Below are 24,184 nucleotides of genomic sequence, written 5' to 3'. Positions count from 1 at the left end.
GGTCAGAAATGCTGTAGAAGTGGTATACCTCCTCTCATCTGTCCTTTTTTGTACTAGAGAGAAGAATCTCATAAGAAGCAAATCCAAGAACTGAATAACCAAAAAGCTGTGACTAAAATACAGGAGCTAGAGAAGGCAAAGCAAAATCTCGAGCTAGAACTACACTTTAATAAGAAGCGTTTAGAAATGGAGACCTTAGCTACCAAGCAGGTAATGTTAAAAAAAAAAAAGTCTTTTAGGTGATAAACTGTGGTGTGTGTTTGTGATGTGTGGTGGTTTTTTTGTTTTTGTTTTTTTGTAACTTAAGCATTGTAAATGAAATGTTTCTGAAGTATTTTACTTCTACATGATTTTATGCAAAAGAACAGATATTTTGTTTACACTTTGAGTACAATATATTAAATTTGGGGATAAACTAGTGCTGATATTATTTCTTATATAACATGGACGGGTTTGTTCATGTACCACACTTTAGTGACCGTTGCTTCTGCCAAAAGTTATGACTTCAGTCATTAATGTAAGGAATGACTTTTTTCACTGGTGTTCATATATATATGACTGCTGCAGCAAATATGACTTAAAAAAAATAAGTTGTTTCTTTTTAATTTCAGTATTTTTTTTTAAGCTTAACAATGTCTGAGCAAAACCAGAAAACTGTCAGTTTGAAGATGAAGGGTTTCATATCGATATATCAGATGTCCAGTATAAATGTTGCACTGTTCTGAGTCTTTAAAATGACAGCAACAAAAAATTTTGCTTCAATAAACAACATTAAGAGTTTTCTATTTCCACCCCCTACATCCCTCCCTGGCCCCCACCCGAGGCTCTAGAAGATCATACTATTCGTCATGCAAAGATACTTGAAGCCCTGGAAGCTGAGAAGCAGAAGATCGCTGAAGAAATACACACCCTTCAGAAGAAGTGTGGAAGTGGGAATAAAAGTACTACTAGTATGTATATACATAATGTTGCAAAGGCAGTGCTGGCTTGCTTTTGGTTGGTGGGCTTGGATTTAGTGGACGTGGATGCAGGAGCTTTTTCTCTTCCTCTAACACTTGAGCAGTTGTCAACAAGAGCAGCCATGTGGCTGCTATGGCCTCTTTTCTTCATAAGCTGTATGAATCGCACTGTGCTAAATGCTCTGTTTTAATCACTCTCAGGATGGTTAGGTGGATATACAAGTAATCTGTATTTACCTCGATTACTTAAAAGTCCTCCCCTGACATGGCTGAACTGGTTAGATGCTAATTCGTCGGGGAAACCGCAGTAACAGAATTGATTCTCTCCAGTTTCCTATCTCAGTTTAATATGTAGTGTCTGGTGTTATGCCTGTTTCTGAAACAGCATTTACCTGATCTTATATAAAGGGTTATTATGGCTGGGGGGGTCATTTTTTTCCCAAAGAATTGGGAATTAACAGAACTGTTGTTGGCTAAATTCCATTCAGGTTTTTGGTTGTGGTTTCTTTTTTGCATGCCCTCCCCCCCTCCCCAACCCACCCCTTTTTTTTTTAACCCCAAAGTTATTGCATCACATGGTTCCACTTAATCATGATGTGCTATATTCTTTATTAGTTCCACTTAACTGGAATTCCCTGAAGCTGTCTGTGATGATCAAAGAGGCCAACACCATTAGTAATGAATTAGGGAAAACCACTGTGTTCTACAGGTGAGTATCTGAGTTTGTTAATTATAAGGGCATGTATATATACAATATATATTTATATATTTTTAATTGGGGGATGGTTTCTGGATGTGCAGTGAGCTGTTTGTTTTTCTTTTAACAGTTTTGTTAAATCGAACACGATAAATCTCTTCTTCCAAACTAGCTTTTGTTAAGCGTATAGTTTAGTCTTGTTAGTTTGAAATGTGAATTTCAAATTTGATTTTTAGATCAGAACTTTAAAGGTATGTCTACAGACAATTAATTTTGGATTGAGTGTGCTTTGGAGGTGAATCTTCTGATGCCTATGTCCATCCTGCTTTGTTTCACATATTAAAGTGGTCCTAAAGCACACTAACTGCAGTCTGGGAAGTATGTGCCAGCCAGCAGAAGGTGTTCGATTCACAAGACCACAACAGAGGTATCTCAAAGTAAGAACCTCAGAATGTATGTGTAGTGGATATTGAGTGTTTGGGACCAGTTATGTCACTCCACAGATCTGTTGCTATGCCATGATACTTGCTGGTCTTAGATGAAGAGTGTTCTGGAAGTGGACCTGTGTATTGGTCAGGAGGTCTTGGTGTGAGCAGAGATATATTAATGCAGAGGAAACTTTGTATCATTAAAAAAAAAATGCTACAGTAAATGCAGGTAAGCTAGGACTTTCTAGTAGGTGTATGTATTACTGTGTTTTTTCAGATGTTGTCTTCTCACATCCTTCAACAAGAACTCTGCCAGTAGGATTCTGTAACATATATTTGGTTCTGGATTTCCTGAGAGCCAGAAATTTGAATGCTAGTATCTACTTCTTTCTCTGAATGCAGGGATTCCTTTTTTCCTTTACATAAAAATAATTTTAATGGCTACATTAATGTTTGTTTTGTGAGATACATGATGTCTGAAGCAATTTCTGTGTTTGTAATCACATTTTTATTTTCTGTATAATCCTATCTCTACAAGTACCTTGCTTATTTTTGTAATATAATAATGCTTTTTTTCTTTTTTTTCCTTTTCTCTTAAACTTTCTCAAATTCTTAGGCACGACAAAATTGATGATAAAACAGGAAAAGTGTCTTCTGTTCAGGTGCAGGTTCGTAACATCAAACTGGGAATAGTAACTTTTTGGAGCCTAGAGAAATTTGAATGCAAACTAGCAGCAATGAAAGAAGTCTATGAGGTCAGTAACAACTGAAGAAAACCCACTAATAATCAGTAATATTTTAGCAAAAACAAGATTTTGATAATCCATACAGGAGGAAAATCTTGTTGGTTTTTTTTGTTGTTGTTGCTTTTATGTGGTCTTAAACACCAAAACACGATTGTTTTTTATTAAACTAATGTACATGCACTTGCCCATCACACAGAAAGAGGATAGTAGAAATCAATTAACTTTATTTGGGTTATTTTGTGTACAGAGTGGGAAGTAGTAAAACAAGGACTGCTTTATGGTTCTTTCGGTTGTTCGATTGTTTATTGTAGAGGAAAACTTGACTTTTCAGAGGTATCACTTGAATGTTAATTTCTGTGTTCTGTCTATTTTTCTTTGGTTCTGGTAAGTTAATTTACTACTGCTTGCTTTTGACTATATGTACTTTAGGCTCTTCTATGGGAGTTTTTAAAGGCATTTTTCATCATTTTTTGTTTAATAAGCTGACAAAGTGCACAGTAATCACTTTTTCCTAAGTCCATTGCTTTTAATCAACCTGGGTATTTTTGTACTGTACCTCTCTAAATGTGCAGTACTTCGTTGCATATCATTCTGTCTTTTGTATTGAAGAGGGGGATGTAAAATAGAAGAAGGGGAGAGGTGGGAAGAGCACCTACATTTGATTATGTATCCACAAACAAAATGTCTAAACATCAGCTAAAACCTTTGTAATTACATGAAGGTAGGCAATGCTTCCAAATTATTGAATACAGATGACATTCCAGTATCAGCTCTTATTTGATGGGAGAGAAATGTCACAAGAACTAAATTTAGCTTTATTGACTCCATGTGAACAGACAGTGTTTTCATTGTATTCCATTGTATTTTTTCTCTGGTTTACAGCTGAAGAGTTGAGAGGCCTAAGAACTACAGGCTGGGGGGGGGGGGGTGTTGGGGAGCGGAGGGGGGGCAAAAAAAAAAAAAAAAAAAAAAAAAACCAAACCAAAAGAGAAACTCAAAACAAACTCTCTGATCTGGTGGCCCTTAAAAGTACTTCCCCTTTTTTTAGTGATGATAGAGTATTCTGGGGTTTTCCAACCTCTAGGCCTGCTCATTGCCTTTTGTTTGTTTTTTGATTTCTGCCATATGAATTGAAAGTTGTTTCAGACTTCAGTTAAATAATGAAGGATAAAGGAAGGAAAGTTCTTAGAGACAAGAAAGAGCTACTGAAGATGAAGCAAGGATCCAGTGCAATCCAGTAGTATCCTAATGATCTTGTAGTTTATGCTATATTAGTTTGGAGGTTTTTTGATTAAGACACAGAAGAAAAATATGGATTTAAGACCAGGTTTCAGATTAAGAAAACAGCTTGTCTAAATTTGTTCTGTGCTTGAATTTTTGTTTCTCCTGATCATATAAATTATTTTCATTCCCATATCTGTATTGTGTGTAGTCTGGAACAGGATTGAAAAATGAGTAGAAGTTGCTTCAAGTAAAATATATAAATGTTTGTATGCTTGCTATTTCCAAACACAAATCACATTCTGGCATAAATAGCATACTTGAAAATTGCAGAGGGAGAAATCTCAGCTCTTGGAGCACTGAAGGTGCTGGTAGGGAAAAATAGGAAGGTTTTTTCACACTTCAGAATGCTCTTTTTTCCTACCTTAGAAGAAAATTGTATCTCATTAAAGAATTATGTTTTATTTGAAAGAATAACTTCATTTATGAGTATATATCTGAAATTAAAATGTTTCATTATTATGTCCAAAGAAGAAAAGCCAGAAAAAAATTGAGGAAATGCTCCTCTATGATATAACTCTAACATGCAAGTATTTCCAGTGACAGAAGAATATTGCCATATTTGTTGCTAAGATCTGTTTGGATCTTAACAATATCAGAGACTGGATGTAAAAAATAAGTAAAGATTGTAAATTATATGCCCAGAGATTTAATAAATCTGGCTTGTGGAGAGAGCTGTGAAAAGGTTTTATACTTAGTGTTCCTATATCTCACACGCTGGGTAGCTAGGTGTGTTGACTAAATGTTTATCTTGCCTTAGCTCCTTTTCAAACACTTCTACCTCAAGTTAGCTGGCAGTCAATTATCTTCTAGATTATATGTATCCCAACAAAAGAAAAAACATTAAAACTACTGTTCTACTGTTAGTAGAACATGTTGTCTTCATCCATACATTGAATGATTTATTATCACCCTACTTCTGTTTAACTCTCCTCCTCCCCTGTTTTTTCTTTATTTTTTCAGAGTAATGATAGCAGTAAAGCTGCTGATGTATTTTATGACCCTGCTGATGAGTGGGAACCTGACCTTTCAGATGCCTCAGTTTCCTCTCTTTCCAGAAGAAGGTGATACTAATTTGTAGTTTCTTCATTTAAGCTTAAAACAAAGCAAAAAATAATTTTTGTCATTATCTAAACATGCTTCTGTGCCACTAACAAAAATTTATGTATATATTTGTGAGAAGGGGGGGAGAGTTTAAATATGTTGCCTTACTATGCTTTGCTGGCTTAATTTATGAAATGTGTGTTAGTACGAAGATGTTGCTAATAAAAATTGCGTGCCCACTAAAGCAGTTTGGCAGATTAAACAGCAATGTTTCTGAGGTCAGGCATAGCATATATGCAGTGTATGTCTGATCAGTGCCAGAGGATTTTATGTATACCATTGACAACCAGCTGGTGTTAATAAAAATTGTTCCCAATTATTTCAGAAAGCTGTCTCAAATTGATACATTTGTCTCTAGCACAGGACTTTTAATTACCCTGCAGAGGACCCACCCTTAATGTTAGAGATACCCACCAATTTAATTAGTAACACAAGTGATTTTACATACTCACTTGGACATCTGTTCCCATCTTTACTTACCCCATACCCTGTGCTGACTGAGGAGTTCTTCCCTTCTGTTCATTAATTTTTTATCTTTCCTCATGGACAAGAAGTAGGAACAAAAGTTCCTCCAAACACAGAAATATGTTTTGTCAAAACTCGTGTAAGGCTTTCTAAACCATGTATGTAGATATCATCAGTGCAATGTGTAGATTTTAATATTTTCTTCACACTTCTATAATATGAAAGTGTTGTTTTTAAGGAGTAAAGTGCAGCTGCTCTGGGACTTTCTATTTGAAGTTTTAGCTTTATGACAATGTTTATAACTGACTTGCAAACTTCTGCAATTTGTAGCTTGTAAAAGAATTTCTAACAGATCATTAATTATAGCTTTGCTAGTGGGTAGTAGCCCATATGATTGTTGTTAAACTGACCTGCTTTATAGCAGAATATCTAACTAAATTTTGGAGAAGTTTCCAGAATATCTGCCTCCTACCAAGGGAAAAAAGGCTCTGCTATCTGGCTTTCCAAAAGCAATTCATTCTGTCCAGCAAACAAGATCAAAAAAAGCCAACAAGCTTTCTATGATCCAAATAGGTAGGAATGGAATGTGTTTTGTCTCAAGCTCTAGAAAATAATAATCCAGTAATAAACCAGTAGTTTAAAAATAGGAATGTGGAATGAAGGTCCTGCTATAGTAGAAAAGGCCTATAGAAAGTAAGTAGGATCCATCCTATGAGCTGTATTGTCTTGCTTTCACTCTGGTTTAGGTTCTGTGATAACAGGTTCTGTTACTCAAAAGTAGATGTTTGTTCTATTTGCCTGATGTCTGTGAATAGTCACAGAACTTTCAGTGGGTACAGGGAGAGAGATTCTTTTCTCTTAAAGTTTCTTCATGTTGTCACTCTGTCATCCTTTCCTAGAAGTAGAAGCTTCATGAAGAACAAGAGAATTTCTGGGTGTTTGTCAGAGATAAAATTGCAACCAATTCAGACTATACAGACCTCCTATGTATCAGGTACTTGCTATATGGCAGAACGCATTTCATTTCATACTGAGAACTTGGAACTACTACATAAAGCTTATGCACTTCTAATAGTTGTTTAAAAAAAAAAAAAAAAAGCGTGGGTTGGAAAAACAAAATGGAAAATGTCCTGTTTATAATACCTTCAAGTTTATAATGTTAAGCTGTTAACAGTAGGGGGTTTTGTATTTTTTGATTATGCTTTCTTAGGGTAAAAACTTTCTGATCAGCACTTATGACCCTAATTTAAGAAATTTATCTAGAACATTACTCTGCTTAACTATGCAGGTTAGCTGGAGAAAGATGATAGTTCATGTAATAAATTGCCAGAGGCTGAATCCTGATATAATAAATTGGAGACTTTATTTGCTTGAGTTGTTGCTATTCATTCAACTACTGCAGTTCTCCTAAGATTTTTGTCACGTTTTATAAACTTTTTCTTCTGAAATACTAGATGCTTCAATCTTCCGAGTATCTTTATGCATACAGTTATTTTAGATTGGCTGAATTTGTTTTCTGTCTTTGTAGGTTTGACTGTTGAAAAAGATGGATTCGTGTTAAGGAATTCCACTGTGGAATTTCTCTCTGTATTAACTGTTTAGAATGTTTTATATGCAGTTTTTTCTGACTTGCCATTTTCAATAGTTGAACATTAAAGAAGCAATAGAAGTAGTCATTACAAAGACACACTGACTACTCACTCCTATGAAGAGTTTCTTGCATATATGTTTTGCTTTTACATCATACAGGTTCACAGAATAAGTCCAGCATATGCCCAGGCTTTTCTGAATCATTTCTTCCTGGAATTTGCAAAGAATATATAAGTTCAGCTTTAGATTTACTGGAACAGAATCACGAAGGAGGAAAGAGCATAGCAGATAGTCTCCTAACTAATTTATTTACCATTTTATCTGGAGTGTCTGTCATTTCGAAAGCCTATGAACAGCAAGATGAAGAATGCCAAGAAAATTGTAAGTCTTGTTTTCATATGACTTGTCTTCCAGATGCACAAGCATTCATATCTTTGCCTATCAGAAGAATTAACATTCCTACTTTGTTTGCAAAGGAGACCTTCTTATAGATGTCTTTCTCTTGTAGTTTTCTCTCTTGATCATGCTGCTCAGTCCTACAGCATCACAATTATCTCTGCTTTTGACCGGCTTGTGGTTCTAACGAAGCTTTGGCTTAACGATGTTCAGAAGTGCCCTGGATCTGTAAAAGTTGATGAAGAAATAAAACAGGAAGTAAGGAATTTGGGAGGTTATTTACAGTTACTATTGCAGGTAAACTATATTAAAGAATTCATCTGTGTGTAGAGAAGTTCTATGCATTAATGCAATATTTACTACAGACTTGCTAAAACCACTTAAATGTCCAATGTATGCAATGACAAATGGACACACCTAAGGAAGATGAACAGCAAATGGTGGATTGACTAAGCTGGTACTTCTATATGCTAGTTCAGAGTAATGCAGACCTTTCTGTGCCCAGGCCCTGACAACAGCATAGGTTCTTAAACATAAAAAGGGAAAATAGAACATGCAGTGAAAAGAGCAAATGCTAGTTTAGATTGTGAAGTGCTACTGTTAATAAATTTATAAACCAGTGGCCAGTAAATACTACTCTTGTTCATACTACAGCCTTGTGAAGAGTAATTTTTTTTTTAACTGTGTAGTATAATGATACCATTCTTCTCCGTGGTTGCAAGGTATTGTCTTTTAGCTGTGGTAGATAAACCACTAGAAATATGAAGATGTAAAGCTGAAAACGCTTCAAGCTATTGTGTGCTATGAGCTCTTACGTTACAGAAAGTGATTGCTCTTTGACCAGAGATGCTTTCTAGCTTCAGTGAATGATATGCCTTTATTTCTCAGGGATGTTCTTCAGATATATCCTCGATGGTAACAGAAGCATGGAGCAAAGTAAACCAAACCGTAAAACAAACAATGAAATATATAGGATACTTGGCAGTAGTCACAAGGGCTGATATTTCATTTTCTGAAGAGAACGACCTTCCTGCCACTATGACACAGGTGAAAAAATGTTCATTAGAAATCATGATTACAAATAGTAAGTTAATGTTGATATTGCATCTGTTTTCACTAACGGTGCTCAGAAACAAATTGTTACACATAATGATCAACTGAATTAAGTATTTCCAGAGTTCATCTAATACTTCATTTTTATGGTGAAAATGATTATTTGTTAATAATATTGAATTTTTTTTTTCCTTAGAAAAACTGCACTTTGAAGCTATATAATTTTCACTTATAAAGAAAAAAATACTGTGCTCTTAGGATTGTATCAGCACGGAGATTGTACAAGTCTACCTATTTCACTGAAACTCAATATTTATTTTAGTAATCTGTGGTTAAGTGCCACACTGAGTTTTTAGAAATTTGAAGAAAGTTAGGGAAAAGAGGTTAAAATGCTGAGCCCTTGTGGTCCAAGAATGACATGTGACTGAGTAGACCAGCACGGGACAATTTGTTCAAAAAAAAATGAAGTTTCTAGCTCATTACAGAAAATCTATTTTAATTCAAGGCCATATCAATTCCTTTAGTCATTACGTTTTGATCCTTTATTTTAAAAGGACTTCCTACTTGTCATTTATGATGGAGTAATCTCAGGGCTGGAGTTTCTCATTGGTATGGTACAGGAAAAAGCAAGAATGGTACAGAAAGAACTCATGAAACAATATCCACAAAACAAGGTGAGATGAAAGTAAGATTTAAAACTACTACTGTATCTTAGAGACACTTAATCATGCCCTGTTACTTTTCAGCAATTCGGTCTAGAAGTTTTATAGTAGGAATACAGTTATGATTAGCAAACAAAGTTTGAGATGAGTAGGAATATTGACTACAATCTTGCAGAAATTTTTATGGTGTTTAACCTTTCACCCATATGTAGACTGAACATTTAAGTGTATTTTATTTAGAATGCAATCAAGGACATTCTGTGTAAGATTTCACATTGTAACCATAAAAGACGGAGAATATGAAAACTGGCCCAAAGGAGCAAGTGGACCTTTTTTTCTGTATATTACTGTTAAGTTTGATTTGTAAAAAGATTTAATATTTAATATGTAGTAACACTTTATGAACCCAGAAGTTATTTTATATTGATAATAGTAATCACTTCTGCTATTACCACACTCACTGATATTGCTAGGAAGATTATTAGAAAATGTGAACACTTCATTTTGTCATACATTGTTCTTACAGTCATAGTCCCAAATAGGATGCTATCTAAATATTGAAATAGGTCAGTGTTATCTTTTAAGAGCTAGTCTTCTCGTGTACTTAATGCTTGGGGTATGCTGAAGCACTTTGATGAATTGGGCACTTAAGAGGGAAACTGGTTGACTAAAGTATCTATTTAATAGTGCAGAAGCCAGAAATGTCCAGCTTGGTTTTGTGTCATTCACTGAAATCACAGCTGACCTTCAAATACTTTCCAGGTTGATAAGCAGCAGTGGTATTTTAACTTGAGCAACTTATTTATAGCACTTCATAAGAATGTTACAGAAAATTATTTATATTCTATTGATGAGTTGTTCCCATCACCTTCCAAATGTATTGTAATATAGAAAGGAATTACATAAATGGGAAACTTTTATCTCTTCTAGTAAGACCTCTATTTGATTGTTCTTGTAATTTTAAGAAGAAATATTCCTATTACCTCATAATAAACAGATGTGTGCTTACTTTTGTTTCCCCCCTCCAACAGACAGCAGTTTAGCAGTTAAATTTTATAAAACTGATTAGGTTTGGTTTTGTTTTTTTTTTTTCAGTATGCTGAAGTCAGAATCTTCTGGGGAGGAGTTGCTCTTTCATGAAACAAGCATACCATTATTGGTGTCTTGCTAGTGTATTTTGATACTTAAAGCAAAACAGACTTCATTATGTGCTGAACTCAGTAGTTGGTTCTTTGGGTTTCTGCTTTGAGGTGCTTTTTTTAAGCTACAGCCTGTTACTTTGTGCTTTTATTTTGCTTAGGTGACAAACTGTAAGGAAGATGGTACTACAGAGAGTTATGCAAAGTAGAATAAAGTATAAGGAATAAGTATCATCATTAAAAATATTTTGTGATGCTATGAAAATTCCAGTAGGCAAGTTAGAAATATGCCACTTTCTCAGTGGGTGAGCCATTTTGACAGAAAGCCTGGCTGAATTCCAAGGAAATAATTTGTAAAGATTTAAATGTTCTTCAGCGAGGTACAAGGTGTATATAGCATACATGCTTTCTTTCAGTGTTGGAATATATATGGGCTTGTTCTGCCACTTTTCCTCTGAATAAATGTTTTGTACAGACAGCATGCAAGACCAAAGGTGATGATTTATCTATGTTTTGAGTAATCCTGTCTTCTGCTCATGTGTTTTATTCTTATTTTTCAAAGTTGAGAAAGTTGCAGAACTGTGGCCAATAAGAAAATCTCCTTAATGAGTTGGGATATATAAGATACTTATTTCCAAAGAAATTGTTACTACTCAAAAATCTGTAATATATGACCTGGGATAAAAAGTTCAAATCAGTTGGAGAAGCGTGATGAATTGCTTGTCTCAAGGAAAGCAAAAATTTCTTCTACTCCGGTTTTCAGTGTTGTCATTCTTAATCCTACAGATAATTATGAAACTGTCCAAAATCTTTCGTGTTCTTGTCTGCTTGCTTAACTCCCAAATGCAAATGCTTCATGTTTCCGGCCAAAGTAATTGAGCAGTCTGCTGTCCAGATAGTGCTGTTCACTTGCAGCAGATTTCTGTCTATCTGCAGTATTCCTGTATATGCTTGTTGCTGGTAGAACTAATCTTAAGTTGGGGAGAGAAAACCAGAGTATTAATTTAAGATATTACCCCTGTGACTTAGAGTGACAGTGATACAAAAATTACAGGACAACCTTTCTTTAGTAAACATTTAAATTTGCTCATTTGATCCACCCATATTAAGGGGTTATTTAAAACCTTGCAGATATAGTTAACAGTGTTTTCTACCAGTTGACACACAGTTTTTCAAGTGAAAATGTTATGTTGCAGAAAGCATTACTTATGCTTTTGAGTATTGTTTTCATTATTATGCCAGTGTTCATTGTTATCCTTCTGAAATATCAATGTACTTATGCTTTGTCTTGAATCAAGTGAACAATATAATTAAAAATTTCTTTGTAGATTCAGAATCGAATAAAGGAGAATGTTGTGGCATTAGCCAGATTCCTTGAAAATAACATCTCTTATTGCAGAAAGGTAAGAATAATGTTACACAAAATGTGCTTTGAGTCTGGGGTTTAAATTTAAGGGATGCATTTAACAAAGAGGAATCAAAACTACCTTCTGTATATTTCCAATTGCATGATAACACTTCCTGTCTTAGTGGTGGTCTTGTGATTGGAACACTAACTTTTCTGGATACTGCATTTCCACTCAAAACTATTTGATTTTAGTTTTACTTCAAATATTTCTGGAGGTACTTGTATATTACTTTCCTTCTTTCTGTGCTCATCACGAACAGCCCACCTACCTGTTTTGTTTTCTTTTAAATTGAAAGCCTCAAGTTCAGTAAAGCTGGTGTAATTGTGCTATAACCACTTCAATAGATTAAGGCCATAGTTACTGGTATTTTGAATTAAAAACCAGGATAGATGACGTAATCTATCTCCTAAGAGTCAAAATGTTCCTGGATTTTACAGTTCCATTTGCTTTTTTTTTTTTTTTTTTTTGACCTGTCATCAACCTGCACCTTTTTTGGAGCTATCTTACGTCTTGTGACTTGGCATCACTTTCATTTTGTGTTTCAGCATTGGTCTGTTTTATGTGACTGACTCCTTAATAGGCATGTTTAATAGATAATATACTGTTATGTATTTGGTTTGTTTAAAATTGCTCTTTTTTAATACAGAAAGAAATAGAATCTCACTTACTAGAAGAAGAATCTCTGTATCTGCAAATAAAGAAGAATACTAACATTGCTACAAAATACTTGGAATTGGAGCAGTGCCTAGCTGAAGTCTGTCAAATTGTTTCTTTTACATTACAAGGTATTTAGCTGGGTTATTACCTCTCTTGAGAGTCACCTGTGGACTGCAAGAGACCTGTGTAAAGCAAGAGGGAGGGCTACTTGATCTCTCCTGGCAAAATGCTGCATTTCTTCTTGCTTTTGTTTTTCACAGGGTCATACAGAAGCACAAGCCCTTTCAGGACCTTTGCAGAAAAGATTTGTGACATAGTGGGATATTTTAACAACTATTTCAATTTATCTGCCTTGTCTTCTACTTCTGCAAATAATCCTATCCAGAAAAATCCCATGCCTTTTATGAACTTGGATGAGTTGGACTCTCTGGTTGATTCCCTTATTACAGATTTTGAACTTGAACAGGGACAGCTATCACTGGTATCTCAAACCGTTTGTAATGAAACTACCGAGGCTCGAGGAGGACAGGTTGAAACAGGTGAAGTTGAATTTGCTTGCAAACAGAAGGGGATTCCAGAACACACACACAAACTCCAGTCTTCACCTCCATTTCCTGCAGAGCTTTCACATGGTAGGATACAGTGGGTATAAAATGCTATTATCAAGAAATTCAGGGGAATTCTTTCCCTTTACGTGAAGGGAAAGCAACATATCACAAAAAGCTAAAATTTATTGCTAATATTAATTGTAAGTGGTATGCAGGTAAATTTACATGGTTGTATGAGGGCAAATACCCTAAATTTCAGAAGAAAAAATGGAATTCCTTAAGGGGCTGTTGGACTTTAAGATATAGTGCATTTTGTTTTAATAAAAGTCTATTATTACCTAAGCCTATGAGAAATAATTTAAAGCAGTAAGAAAAAAAATCTATTGGAGATAATATGAATGGAGAAACTAAAAACTGTTGGAATAACTAAGAAAGAAAGTAAATGCTTGGTAGGACATTCACACTCTTCATCTTAAACTTTTGACATAGGACTTCCAAGCCAGATATTCATAACTGTCATCTTTCATTCTGAGGGAAGATGCTCAACATCTTGAAAATTTCAGTCTTTGAGAACATGTCAGGCTCTTAGGACCATTTTCTGTGAAAAGACTACCATAATTGATGCTGTTTTCAGCAATTTTGTGCTTTTCTGATTTGGAGGAAGCAGAGAAAGATAATTATGCTGCACCAGTAACCAATGTAAGTTTTTCTTAAGACTAGTACACCTTAATACTTTGTCAAGAAATGTTTTGCAGTGCAGTCCTGCCATCAAAAATATTCAAAAGCTTTTATTGCAGTGAATAATTTCCTTCTTACATGAGGTGTGATGTTGCTTAGTCGCTTTCCTACTCTAAAGGCCTTCACAAGCCTGCTTAAAGGTTAACAAAGTATACTCAGTTTTTCAGATATTTATGCTTTCAAAGAGAAGAGAAACCTGGTATATTTCTACTTCTGTAAATGTATTATTTTATATTTGGCTGAAAGTTTTAAAAACATAACTGGTTCTTCTGAATCATGTATCTAAGGATGAACGTTATAAAGAGTAAAAGTAGATCATGTTAACTGATCATCAGTTTTTACAACTTTAAGTGTAAATTTCTTGTTAGTTCTCTTCTGTATACAGTTGGTTTTGAGACCCTCCTTTGTCACTGAGTGTACTGCTTCCTTGATGAAAGTATTGCAGTGTAAAAATCTGAAATAGTCGTGAGCTATGAGAAGACACCTGTTACAAGTGAAACAAAAAAAAAGACTTATTTACTAACCTTTCTTTCCTCTAAGGCACTTAACAGCACACATTTAGAGGATGTGAATATTCATGAACTAATCAACACCTATTAATGTTAGAATACTCAATCACTTCCAATTTCTGCTAATAAATAGTTATGGTGTGTCAAGTCCCCATTGCAAAATTATATTCAAGTGTGTTACTGATGTTCCACCTGCCCAGATGATTAATTATATTTGCTTTTGTTCTTATATTTGATGAGAAGCATTGCTTAGAAAACATATTTGTTTTTGTAGTTCTGTGTTATGAGAATTTTTTGTCTTTTTTTTTTTTCCTTCTAAAACTGAAAGGCAAGTTCCTCATTAACTTGGAGCTCAAACTGACTTTCAGTTTTTAGCCTTTCTTGTAACTCAGGAGAAAGAGACCATGCAAACAAAGGGGTTTTGGATAGGTTTTTAGCTAAGGTGTGGGATGGGCAACCTTAATCATACCAAATTTAGCTTTTGCAGGATGAGTGAAAATGTTGCCAGTAGATTCTTGCTGCTTGGTTTGGTTTTTGTGGGTTGTTTTTTTCTGCCCTAATCTGACCAACAATGTCTAATCAGTCTCTCTCTTATTCACACTGTTAATACTACATTTGCATTTTAAAGTAATACGTTAACAAAACCTACTCCTGCTAGTGTTTTCTTCAGCTTGGTGCCCTTGTTACAGTTATACATCACTGAAGTATTTCATTCTTACAATATATACGGTGACCATACATCATCAGAGTGAGCTAGTGCTCTCATAACATACTGCATTAATACATCAGCAAGCCTAGCTGAGGCTCCAGTAATCTATTGGTGTAATATACCGTAAGGTATATTTATAACTATAGGCTAGTCTATCTATAAATTATGAATGTCAAGGAATTGGGATCATAGCAGGCAGATTTTGGGAAGGATTGATTTGAACAGTATGCTATTTTACTAGTCTTTTCAAGGAGTTGGAGGTAGGTGTGGGTTAAGCCTGGGTCAGCAGAGGAATTGATATGGCTGAACACAGTATCTGCATCACCTGCTAGGCATAGTGGTGAAATGATGTAGATCCTAACATTGCTGAGGTAATGGTCTGTGTAGTATAGTTCTGATATTTTCACCATCTTTTGTTTTTGCAGATTTGACTGTGAAGTCAGGGTCTGGATAGTTTCTGGCAGATAGTGGCAATACACAGAAGAAACTTCTTGTGATAGTACCTTTGGAGTTTCTTCTAAATTGTAAACTAAAGCAGACATTGAAACAATGCAATTTAAGTAGAAGTTTTACTTTAGTATGTCTCAAAGTTAGTTACTTTTGCAGGAATATATACTGGTGGTATAGATTTCTCTGCTCTGGGAATTGAGGTGGGAGTGGGTTCACAACCAGTATTTATTAAAACACCTTTTACTAATTCATTGTTGTTAATGGAATTGAGATGTTTACTGCCTGCAGATGACTTCGCACAGTACATTGACTTATTCTTCACACTTTACTTGCACCCACACATAGACATCATTCATAGCTACAATGCTGGATCAACAACTGTGAGCTTCTGACTGAAGTAGAGGCTCTCGTGTTGGCTTACCTGGGAGACTTTGATGGGCCATACCCCTCAGCATGCTTGCTTCCTCTCTTTGGCTGATGGTTTCTAGTCACTATTTCTCCATCCACAGCCATAGGTACCAATAGGCCCATTCACACCTGTATTTGTAGACCTTTGGCTGAAGCTTAGTTGCAATAGTAGCTGATGTCATGCTTCTGCTAAGAGCACTAAATTTGCTCTTGAAAGTTTTCTTCTGGGGTTCTCAAACCTATGGTCTTCAGCTCTGTATCGCTGAAAGAAACATTGAGTGGACAGTCCGAAACACTCACGGGGGGATGGAGTGGGAAGCATTATAAAGAAATGTTTAGAGACTCAAATGGGATGTGTTGTTTACTAGAGTTATGATGGCTTTACTTTCTTATATGTATTGATGTAATATGTAGTTTGTTGGTTGGTTGTTGTGTTGTTTTTGTGTTTTAGGGTTGAGGTTTTGTGGTTGGTTGGTTGTTTCCTTTAATGTCCTCTCTTCTTTCCTCAGGAAAATCTTCTTCGGTCAGATTTCAGGTAAAAAGTAATTAGAACTTTATGTACTTGATCCATGGATTTTATTGACTAACATAAAAGCAAAGAAGGGAGCTTTGTTTTAATTATAAAAATAAAGTGAGGAGGTGGGGTATTCAGACTTCTGTACCTTGGTTTCTTTTGAAAATATGAAATTAAGAAAAATTTAACTACTGAAATAAATTCTCTTCATAGTAGAAGTCACTTAAATTAGTAAAATATGGGTATTTCTTCAGTACTCTATTTGAAAAATAGTACTACATTAATAAAAATACGTAATGATTCTGAGAGTATTGATCTGCTAGTTTACTGCTTTTTACAACTCAGCCTCTAGTTTTATTTGTTTAATAGTAGGAAAATAAGATTAAAATTACACATTTTAACATAATCCAGCATTAATACATGAGGTAAACTACCACACAGAAATATCACAAGAATTGATTTTTGTTGTGGAAATTGGTAAAGCCATGGGTATCAAACTAACTGTGATTAGGCACTAAACTGTTAATTTTTATCATTAATCAGGAATAAGAAACATCTTTATTTCAGGTAAAGATAACAGTTCTGGGAGGAAGTATATATTCAGAATATGAACGCTGGACTACTTGAGAATCCTTCGAACAATATTAACTCATCTTTATTGAGATATGTTGTATGTAAATACAATTTTAGAAAAATGCACGTTCTAGCTATACTTTTTAAAGAATGTGTACCAGTGTTAGAAATTAGGGGTAAGTAAACTCTTCTAGCAATCCTTGACTCATGAGAATACTCTACATGAAGAAAAATAAGCTACAGTTTATATTTAATTTGATCTAGTAATGGCATCTGCAGGCAGAAGGGGAGACTACATCTGATTCAACCTCTGCAAATACAAGCGTATTATTTTGGGACTGGAAATTTCTCCTCATTCTTTATATACTCTTAACATACAGTGATTAGATGAGTCCTGTTACTTTTGTATGTTTTGCAGTTTTCCTGATTTCATGGTGAGGCAGGTTTTTGGTTTGTTTGGGGTTTTCTATATTACTATTTTAGGACAGCATTTTAAATCCTTTTCAAGCTTGCTGGGCGATCTGAGATGATTTATAGATTTGTCAAAGAAGAGCTGTTAGCTTTTTTTAGAAGTGCTAATATTTTTCTATATTAAAAAAAGAATTGCCATCTTTTGTTTGTTTTCTGTTCTTTTTAGGACTTGGAATCAGTATATGTAACAAGATTTGGTTACTCCTGAATATTTTTCCTGTCCTCTTTTTTTTTTTCTCCTTCTTGTTGTCTTAATATGTTTTCATTCATTATGGTGTTGGCTTCTAGAATAGGAGATGGTGTATACAGTCTAATCAACATTCATCTAATTTGATTGTTGCAGTGAAAACGGGGCAAAACTGAGAAAGAGGTCTCCTGAGCTAACATTTCATCAACAGCAAGCACCGTAGACAACATAAAAAATAATGTTTCAGGTATCTTTCAATCTGAGTTAATGTTGAATGCCTCTGTTAAAATAAGTCCAAGTGAATTGTAGTCAGAAAGACTTATGAAGAGTTGAGGGAAAGGAAGGAGCATATCAGAAAAACTCATGGTAGGCATATGTAATTAAAAAAAAACCCCATACCACCCACAAAAAAAACTCCAGCACCCCTCACCCCTCCCGTATTCATACGAAATTAAACTGTACTCGATGTCTCCTATGCAGATTCCTTAAGCCTATTGCAAGCATTACTTGATTAATCTTTAAGCCACTCTGGCAGCTTAATAAATACTTCACACTGCTGTATGCTATTGTCTAAATAATTCCATTTTTTCCTTCTATAGATACGTATAGCGTAAAGACAAACTTCAAAGGCTAAAAGACAAACCCAAACAAATTAACCATGATTGGCTTATGTCTGGATTTGTTCAAATGTTATTTGTAGTGATTTAAATAAATGTCAGACTACAAGTGCATTTTAACTGGTACAACACTGGTTTTGGTCTTGCAGCCCACCTCACTATTTGTACTATGTATTGGTATAAAACCCTCTTTTACTGAATTATGTTGTTATGATATGTATGTTAATTATCTATGGTAGAAAATTACATTGCACTAATGCATTTCTACCTCTCCCTGTTGTGCGCAGATGATGGTATTGAGAAAGATTGTTTGTCTTGGAAGAATGGGAAGCTGTTACGTACGGACATATTTGTACAAAATCTTGCACTCAAACATGAAGGTACATACGTATCTAGCTAGATATGCGTATATGTGTATAAGCATAGCAGGCACATGTACAAAATAGTAACAGTGCAAGAACCAGTCATAGATAAGAAGTAAAACTTATTTCCCAAAATCTGAAGAATAATTTTCACTGTTCTTAGCTCCTGAAAAGGAAACAGGATGGCTAATGTTCTGTACATCTTTGTTGTGGTGATACTTTTCTTATACTTTCGTATCAGCTAGCTGTGTCAATGAATTTGGTTGCCTTCTAAGGATTTGTTCAGGCCTTGGTATTGACGTTTTAGAGAATCTTTTTAATTTTTACTTTGAACGTGTGCATTCATTCATGTGAACCTTTTTCCAGTTTTCTATTGAAGTCTACTGCTTTTTCTTTTAACTGTATGTTTCTTCCTCACCCCTTATTTTGGGAACCCGTTGTGCCCAATTTAGAATGTAAACTACCTTTACTAGAACCAACCTGGTTTAGTAACCACTGCAGTGGAAGTCTGATCCTCTGCTAGGACTGTGTCACCACAATAGCTCTTATAGCACATTCCATCAAGTTTATTGGTGGCTAGGGGGAATTTGAGTGTTTTTCTCTATATAGCAAAATATTAATTCTGGCATTCTTCAGGTATTTAACACATCACAAAACGCAGTTCTGGGATGGAATTCAGATTTGTATTCATGGAGTATAAAATATAAAAGTAATGATACAACATTTTTAAGAAATGCTTTTCAGTATTTTTGATAGATTCATAGAATAGTTTGGGTTGGAAGGGACCTTTAAAGGTCATCTAGTCCAATGCCCTCCTGCAATGAGCAATGACATCTTCAACTAGATCAGGTTGCGCAGAGCATCCCTGTTTCCAGGGATGGAACATCTACTACCTCTCCGGACAACCTGTTCTTGTCTTTCACTATGCTCGTTGTAAAACAATTTCTTCCTTATCTGGTGTAAATCTACCCTTTTTCAGTTTAAAACAGTTACCCCATGTCCTATCCCTACACTTCCTGACAAAGTGTCCCTCTCCACCTTTCCTGTAGCCCCCTTTAAGCACTGGAAGGCCCCTATAAGGTCTCCCTGGAGCCTTCTCTTCTCCAAACTGAACACCCCCAACTCTCAGCCTGTCCTCACAAGGGAGGTGCTCCAGCCCCCTGAGCATCTTCGTGGCTTCCTCTGGATCCACTCCACCAGCTCCATGTCCTTCTGATGTTGAGTTGAGGGCCCCAGGCCTGGACCCGGGTCTCCAGGTGGGGTCTCACGAGAGCAGTGTAGAAGGGGAGAATCACCTCCCTTGACCCGCTGGCAATGTTTCTTTTGATTTTCATTTTTTGTTTTTATTTAGTATTTGCTTTAATCACAGAACTTTTAAATGCACTACTGCATTTTCCATAAATGTAAAATGAAAATATTTTTGCTTAAAAAATGAATGCATAATGACAACTAAGCATGGTTTTTATGAAGCATCAAGTATTGGAGATGGTGATCAACATATATGGGAGAGGGGAAGGAAAATGTGTATCAACTTTCTGAGCATCAAGTTGAATCTGAAATTCTCTATTGGTAGTTTGTATCACAATTTTACTATCCATATATGGTCATGTATATGAGACAAAAAAACAAAGTGAATTGATAAAATATGAAGTTGAAACATGTAAATTAAATAATGCTTCATGCCAGATACTTTGCTTTAAAAGTAAATTGTTGTGGAGTATGCTGAAAGTAGGTGTTCTAAATGCTTTTTAAAAGAACGTTTGACCACAAGAGACTTGGCAAAGCCAGATGGCTAAGTGTGGAATAAAACAAATGCTGGTTTTGAACTCCTAAGCTGTCTTCAACAGTAGATAGCGAAGTTGATAAATAGGACTCAGTTTGTTGGTGTTCTGTTTTGTTCCTCCCCTTTCCCCATATAAGGAAATTCTTTCACTTCTGTTTCTTACCCCTAAAATACCAAACTGTATTCTTAAAAGCATTTGTTTAAATATTTAATGAAGATAAAATCATAAAAACTTACATCAGTGTTAATTTATTTGTCCTTCAGTTTGTGTTTGATTATGACCCATAATAGGCAAGTTTCATCTCATAAACTTGGACCTCTCTACAAGATGATTAATCAAGTTGTAAAGTGTGTGTATAGTGTATATATAAACTTTTTATACTATGTTTACCCCACTTGAAGCATGTAACACACAGTCCAAAAGGAAGTATGCAGAGGTGTTCCTTTGTGTACTCCTCATCTTGCTGTGCAACAGCGTATTACTAGTTCTAATTTTTCTGGTTATCAGAGGAGGGAATCCAGACTCCTATGTAAAAATGCTTACAGAGTGCTATCAGGTGGCACTGTGAGGTTTGTTGTATGTAGCAAAAGAGTGACAAGCAATGGACTAATGCACTGAGGGTATCAGATAATTTATTTCCTGTTTATATAAAACTTTTGTAAACATGTCTCTAAATAGTCACCTTAGACAGTCCTAGCTACCACTACACGATTGAGCCCATGCTGTTTCCTCTACCACTGCTGTCATCAGAGTGTCACTGACTTCTGGGACTACGCCAGAGGGACTGGAGGGAGTTGGTTCTAGCTTCATGTGGTCTGGGGGATCCATGTAGAGTTAGCTTTTGTTAGATTGTGGACCCTTAAAATACTCCAGCAGCAAGAGCCCTTGCTGGTGTTCTGTCAGGGTGCTGCCATGTCCCATGACTATCTCAGGAAATAGCTGAGGTACTTCCCTGCTTAGTTCCACCGTAAAATTAAACAAACTCTCCTACTGTCGGGGCTGATTGAGTTATTCACTAGCTAAAACCATTTGTCACTTATTAATACTTCTTTCATGTTTCTATTTGCTGTATTAATTCTGCCACTTGCCAACACAGTTCCTCAAGAGCATTCTCAGAAAAAGATGGATGGTAACAAAAATTTCTAGACTTTTATAGTTCTGGGTTTTTTCTCTTATTTTAGGCAAGTTTGCTGGCTATACCATCTGTTTCCTGAAAAAAAGCAGTTTCAAGAAGATGGATGTTTGATACGGTTATTTTTTTTCTTTTCCCTCAAGTAAGGTGGTAGAAAAGTTCGGTCAAATATTAAGCCATTTATTAGAGGACTGTTTACTAGAAGATTGTATCAGCTGTTTTCATTCCACATCACAATTTACTTCAGCAGTTTGTAGTATTCCTATTGCAGACACTAGATGGAAGTGTTTCACAAGGGTGTACCAGTTAAGAGCCCTTTAGGCAGCATCTCCTAACTAGGCATGGAAGGAGTCTTGCCACCTAAAAGTTAACACTTAACATATAAAAAATAAGCTTCTGTAGAAGAAACTGTTTGGGGGTTTATATAGTTTAGAGAATAACTTTTTTGATGTGTTCCCTTAAGTAATTATATGACAGCTATAGTACAGCCGTAACAACGAAGATATTTGGTGTTATATGCAAAAATATGTACTATCCTAGACTTATTTTTCACATTGTTAGTTTAGCATTTTTAGTGTATTAAAGTTAATATTAAGAAGAAAAAGCATGTAATTTTGCTTGTGCAAACTACAGTTCAATAACCGTTTTTATCAATATCACAAATATATTTCTAAAACAGTGGGTCTACCTATATAAACAGTCTCAAACAATTAGGTTTTCCTGTGATGTTCACATGAATAGCACAGAAAAAAACCAACTTCATTAGCTCAGATTTAATATTGGAAAATGTAAAGCTAGGAGAGATGGTGGCCCAGTGAAGCAAATCTTATGCCTGTTTAACCTCAAGTTCATTCCTCAGCCACTTCTAATCACCAAAATGCTTACAAATAAACTGATGTTTTGATGTGCAGAGGCTTGGATGGCTCCTTATTCCTCCTTGTCTCTCCCACAAGTCACATAGTGGGTTGAGGATGAAATTCAGAATGTAACTTGGAAGTTCTGGTCTTTCCTGTTGTAACTGGTAGGTAAGAAATAGCTTACAGTCTTCTTCTATTTTTTAACAGGTTAACTTTGTAAATAAAAGTTGTAAATGGGGTCTAATGGTAAAACTGAAGTTTATTAAGGTGTATATTTGCACTGAATAAGATAGAAGTATTACTAGGAAAACCTGTCAGTATCTTCAGAGAAGCTTAATAATTAGTGATTTAGTAACTTTTTTGTTCCCTGTTTGAAATAATCCCTGCTGTTTAAGTATGCCTTATATCATAACTTCAAGATGAATCCAAATGTCTAGGAAGATCCAAGATAAACTATACTTGTCTTTCTCCAGCCTTGGCTATGCTTCTTGTGAAAGTGAGGTTGTAAATCAGATGGGGGGGCCGGGGGAGTGGAATATTCTTTTTTTTTTTTTTTTTGAGAGAGAGATTCCTTGTTTAATGAGTAATCTGCATTTACTCACAGTCCCATCCCTCACTAAAAGCATAAAAATGGGCATGAAGCAATCCAACTTGTCAATGACTGTGCTTAGAATATAGGTTTAGGAGCTATTTTATTAACTGTGTCTTAGCAGCACAGGATTATTCCACAATTGTTTTGTCTGTTTTAGTGGCATTGCAATTGAATACAGGGGTTAAAAAACCCTATGAGTAGATGTGAAATGAAAGCAATAGTAGTAAAGCACACTCATCTCAAAAAAAAAAAAATCCTTTTTTCAACTGATGAGCAATATTTAATATGCATTTTGCAGACAGATCAGTAAGATCAGTATTGGATAGATCTCCTGATTGATATATATCAGGTCTTGCACTTAAAGCTGGGGGTTGCTTTTTTATGTTTGTTTTTTTGTTTGTTCATTTCTTCGTTCTTAGAAAGCCAGAAGTAGGTACATTTCTGGATAGATGTAATTTAAGAGGATTTCTCTTTGTGGAATATTAACGTACTTGGGTCATAATAGCTGCGGCTTGACCTCTCCGTCTTCTGATGCTATTGAGTCATCATAAAACTATCTCCTGTTCTCCTACTGTGGCTAGAATTGCACAAAAATCTACAGTAGATCTCAAAGTGCTTTGGTAAGGTGAGAAACTATTTCTCGTTCAACAGATGGAGGGAGAAAGTGTTCAAATAGAATGATTCCTGTCTCTGTTGCAAAGCTGATCTGTAGTCTAATTGTATCTTTACGAGCATCTCTTCTTGAAGAAATGGATTCTTAACTTCAGGAGGATCTGCTTAGCTGAGGTGGTGGTTTTTAACTTTTAGAGAGTAGCTTATGTACAAGTTGTCTTAATAATTTAACTATTAACTATTAGTGCACAATTTGCATGGATACAATTATAACACTGTAAAGGAACTTAGTTAACTACAGACCAGCTGTAGACAAGATCCTTGTATATAGTAACAGGTGAAATAGGTTTCATTACTTGAACTTAGGAACACTGCACAGAGGTGAGCCCTGCAGATTTGCTTGCCCATGGTTTTTAATATTGAACATGTCTGGTTGTTCTTACAGTACCTAGAACCCCAGTGGAATCTCCGTTTTAATCTGCCAGTTTAATGGCCCAGTTTCACTGTCTTTGAGACTAGACCTCCATGCTATTAG

The 24,184-nt window shown here is 35.4% G+C and overlaps 1 protein-coding gene across 1 annotated transcript in view; it reads left to right on the top strand.

The window, feature by feature from the left end:
* Positions 1 to 17,834, top strand: part of KIF14 (kinesin family member 14) — a 32,206-nt gene extending 14,372 nt beyond the window's left edge. Inside the window, exons 17-31 of the mRNA XM_033000864.2 lie at positions 58 to 210; positions 824 to 950; positions 1,575 to 1,668; positions 2,701 to 2,839; positions 5,075 to 5,175; positions 6,580 to 6,674; positions 7,430 to 7,651; positions 7,779 to 7,963; positions 8,555 to 8,713; positions 9,274 to 9,393; positions 11,849 to 11,923; positions 12,576 to 12,714; positions 12,847 to 13,218; positions 16,458 to 16,483; positions 17,030 to 17,834. Coding sequence (XP_032856755.2) covers positions 58 to 210; positions 824 to 950; positions 1,575 to 1,668; positions 2,701 to 2,839; positions 5,075 to 5,175; positions 6,580 to 6,674; positions 7,430 to 7,651; positions 7,779 to 7,963; positions 8,555 to 8,713; positions 9,274 to 9,393; positions 11,849 to 11,923; positions 12,576 to 12,714; positions 12,847 to 13,218; positions 16,458 to 16,483; positions 17,030 to 17,089 — 2,067 coding nt within the window. The 3' untranslated portion in view covers positions 17,090 to 17,834. The remainder of the gene's footprint in view (positions 1 to 57; positions 211 to 823; positions 951 to 1,574; positions 1,669 to 2,700; positions 2,840 to 5,074; positions 5,176 to 6,579; positions 6,675 to 7,429; positions 7,652 to 7,778; positions 7,964 to 8,554; positions 8,714 to 9,273; positions 9,394 to 11,848; positions 11,924 to 12,575; positions 12,715 to 12,846; positions 13,219 to 16,457; positions 16,484 to 17,029) is intronic.
* Positions 17,835 to 24,184: the final 6,350 nt, after the last annotated feature.

Source organism: Tyto alba, unplaced genomic scaffold, assembly GCF_018691265.1.
Source record: "Tyto alba isolate M040663 unplaced genomic scaffold, T.alba_DEE_v4.0 Super-Scaffold_1000006, whole genome shotgun sequence".
NCBI classification, from domain to species: domain Eukaryota; kingdom Metazoa; phylum Chordata; class Aves; order Strigiformes; family Tytonidae; genus Tyto; species Tyto alba.
Note: the sequence above shows the minus strand (reverse complement) of the source record. Positions and strands in the feature narration are given on the sequence as shown.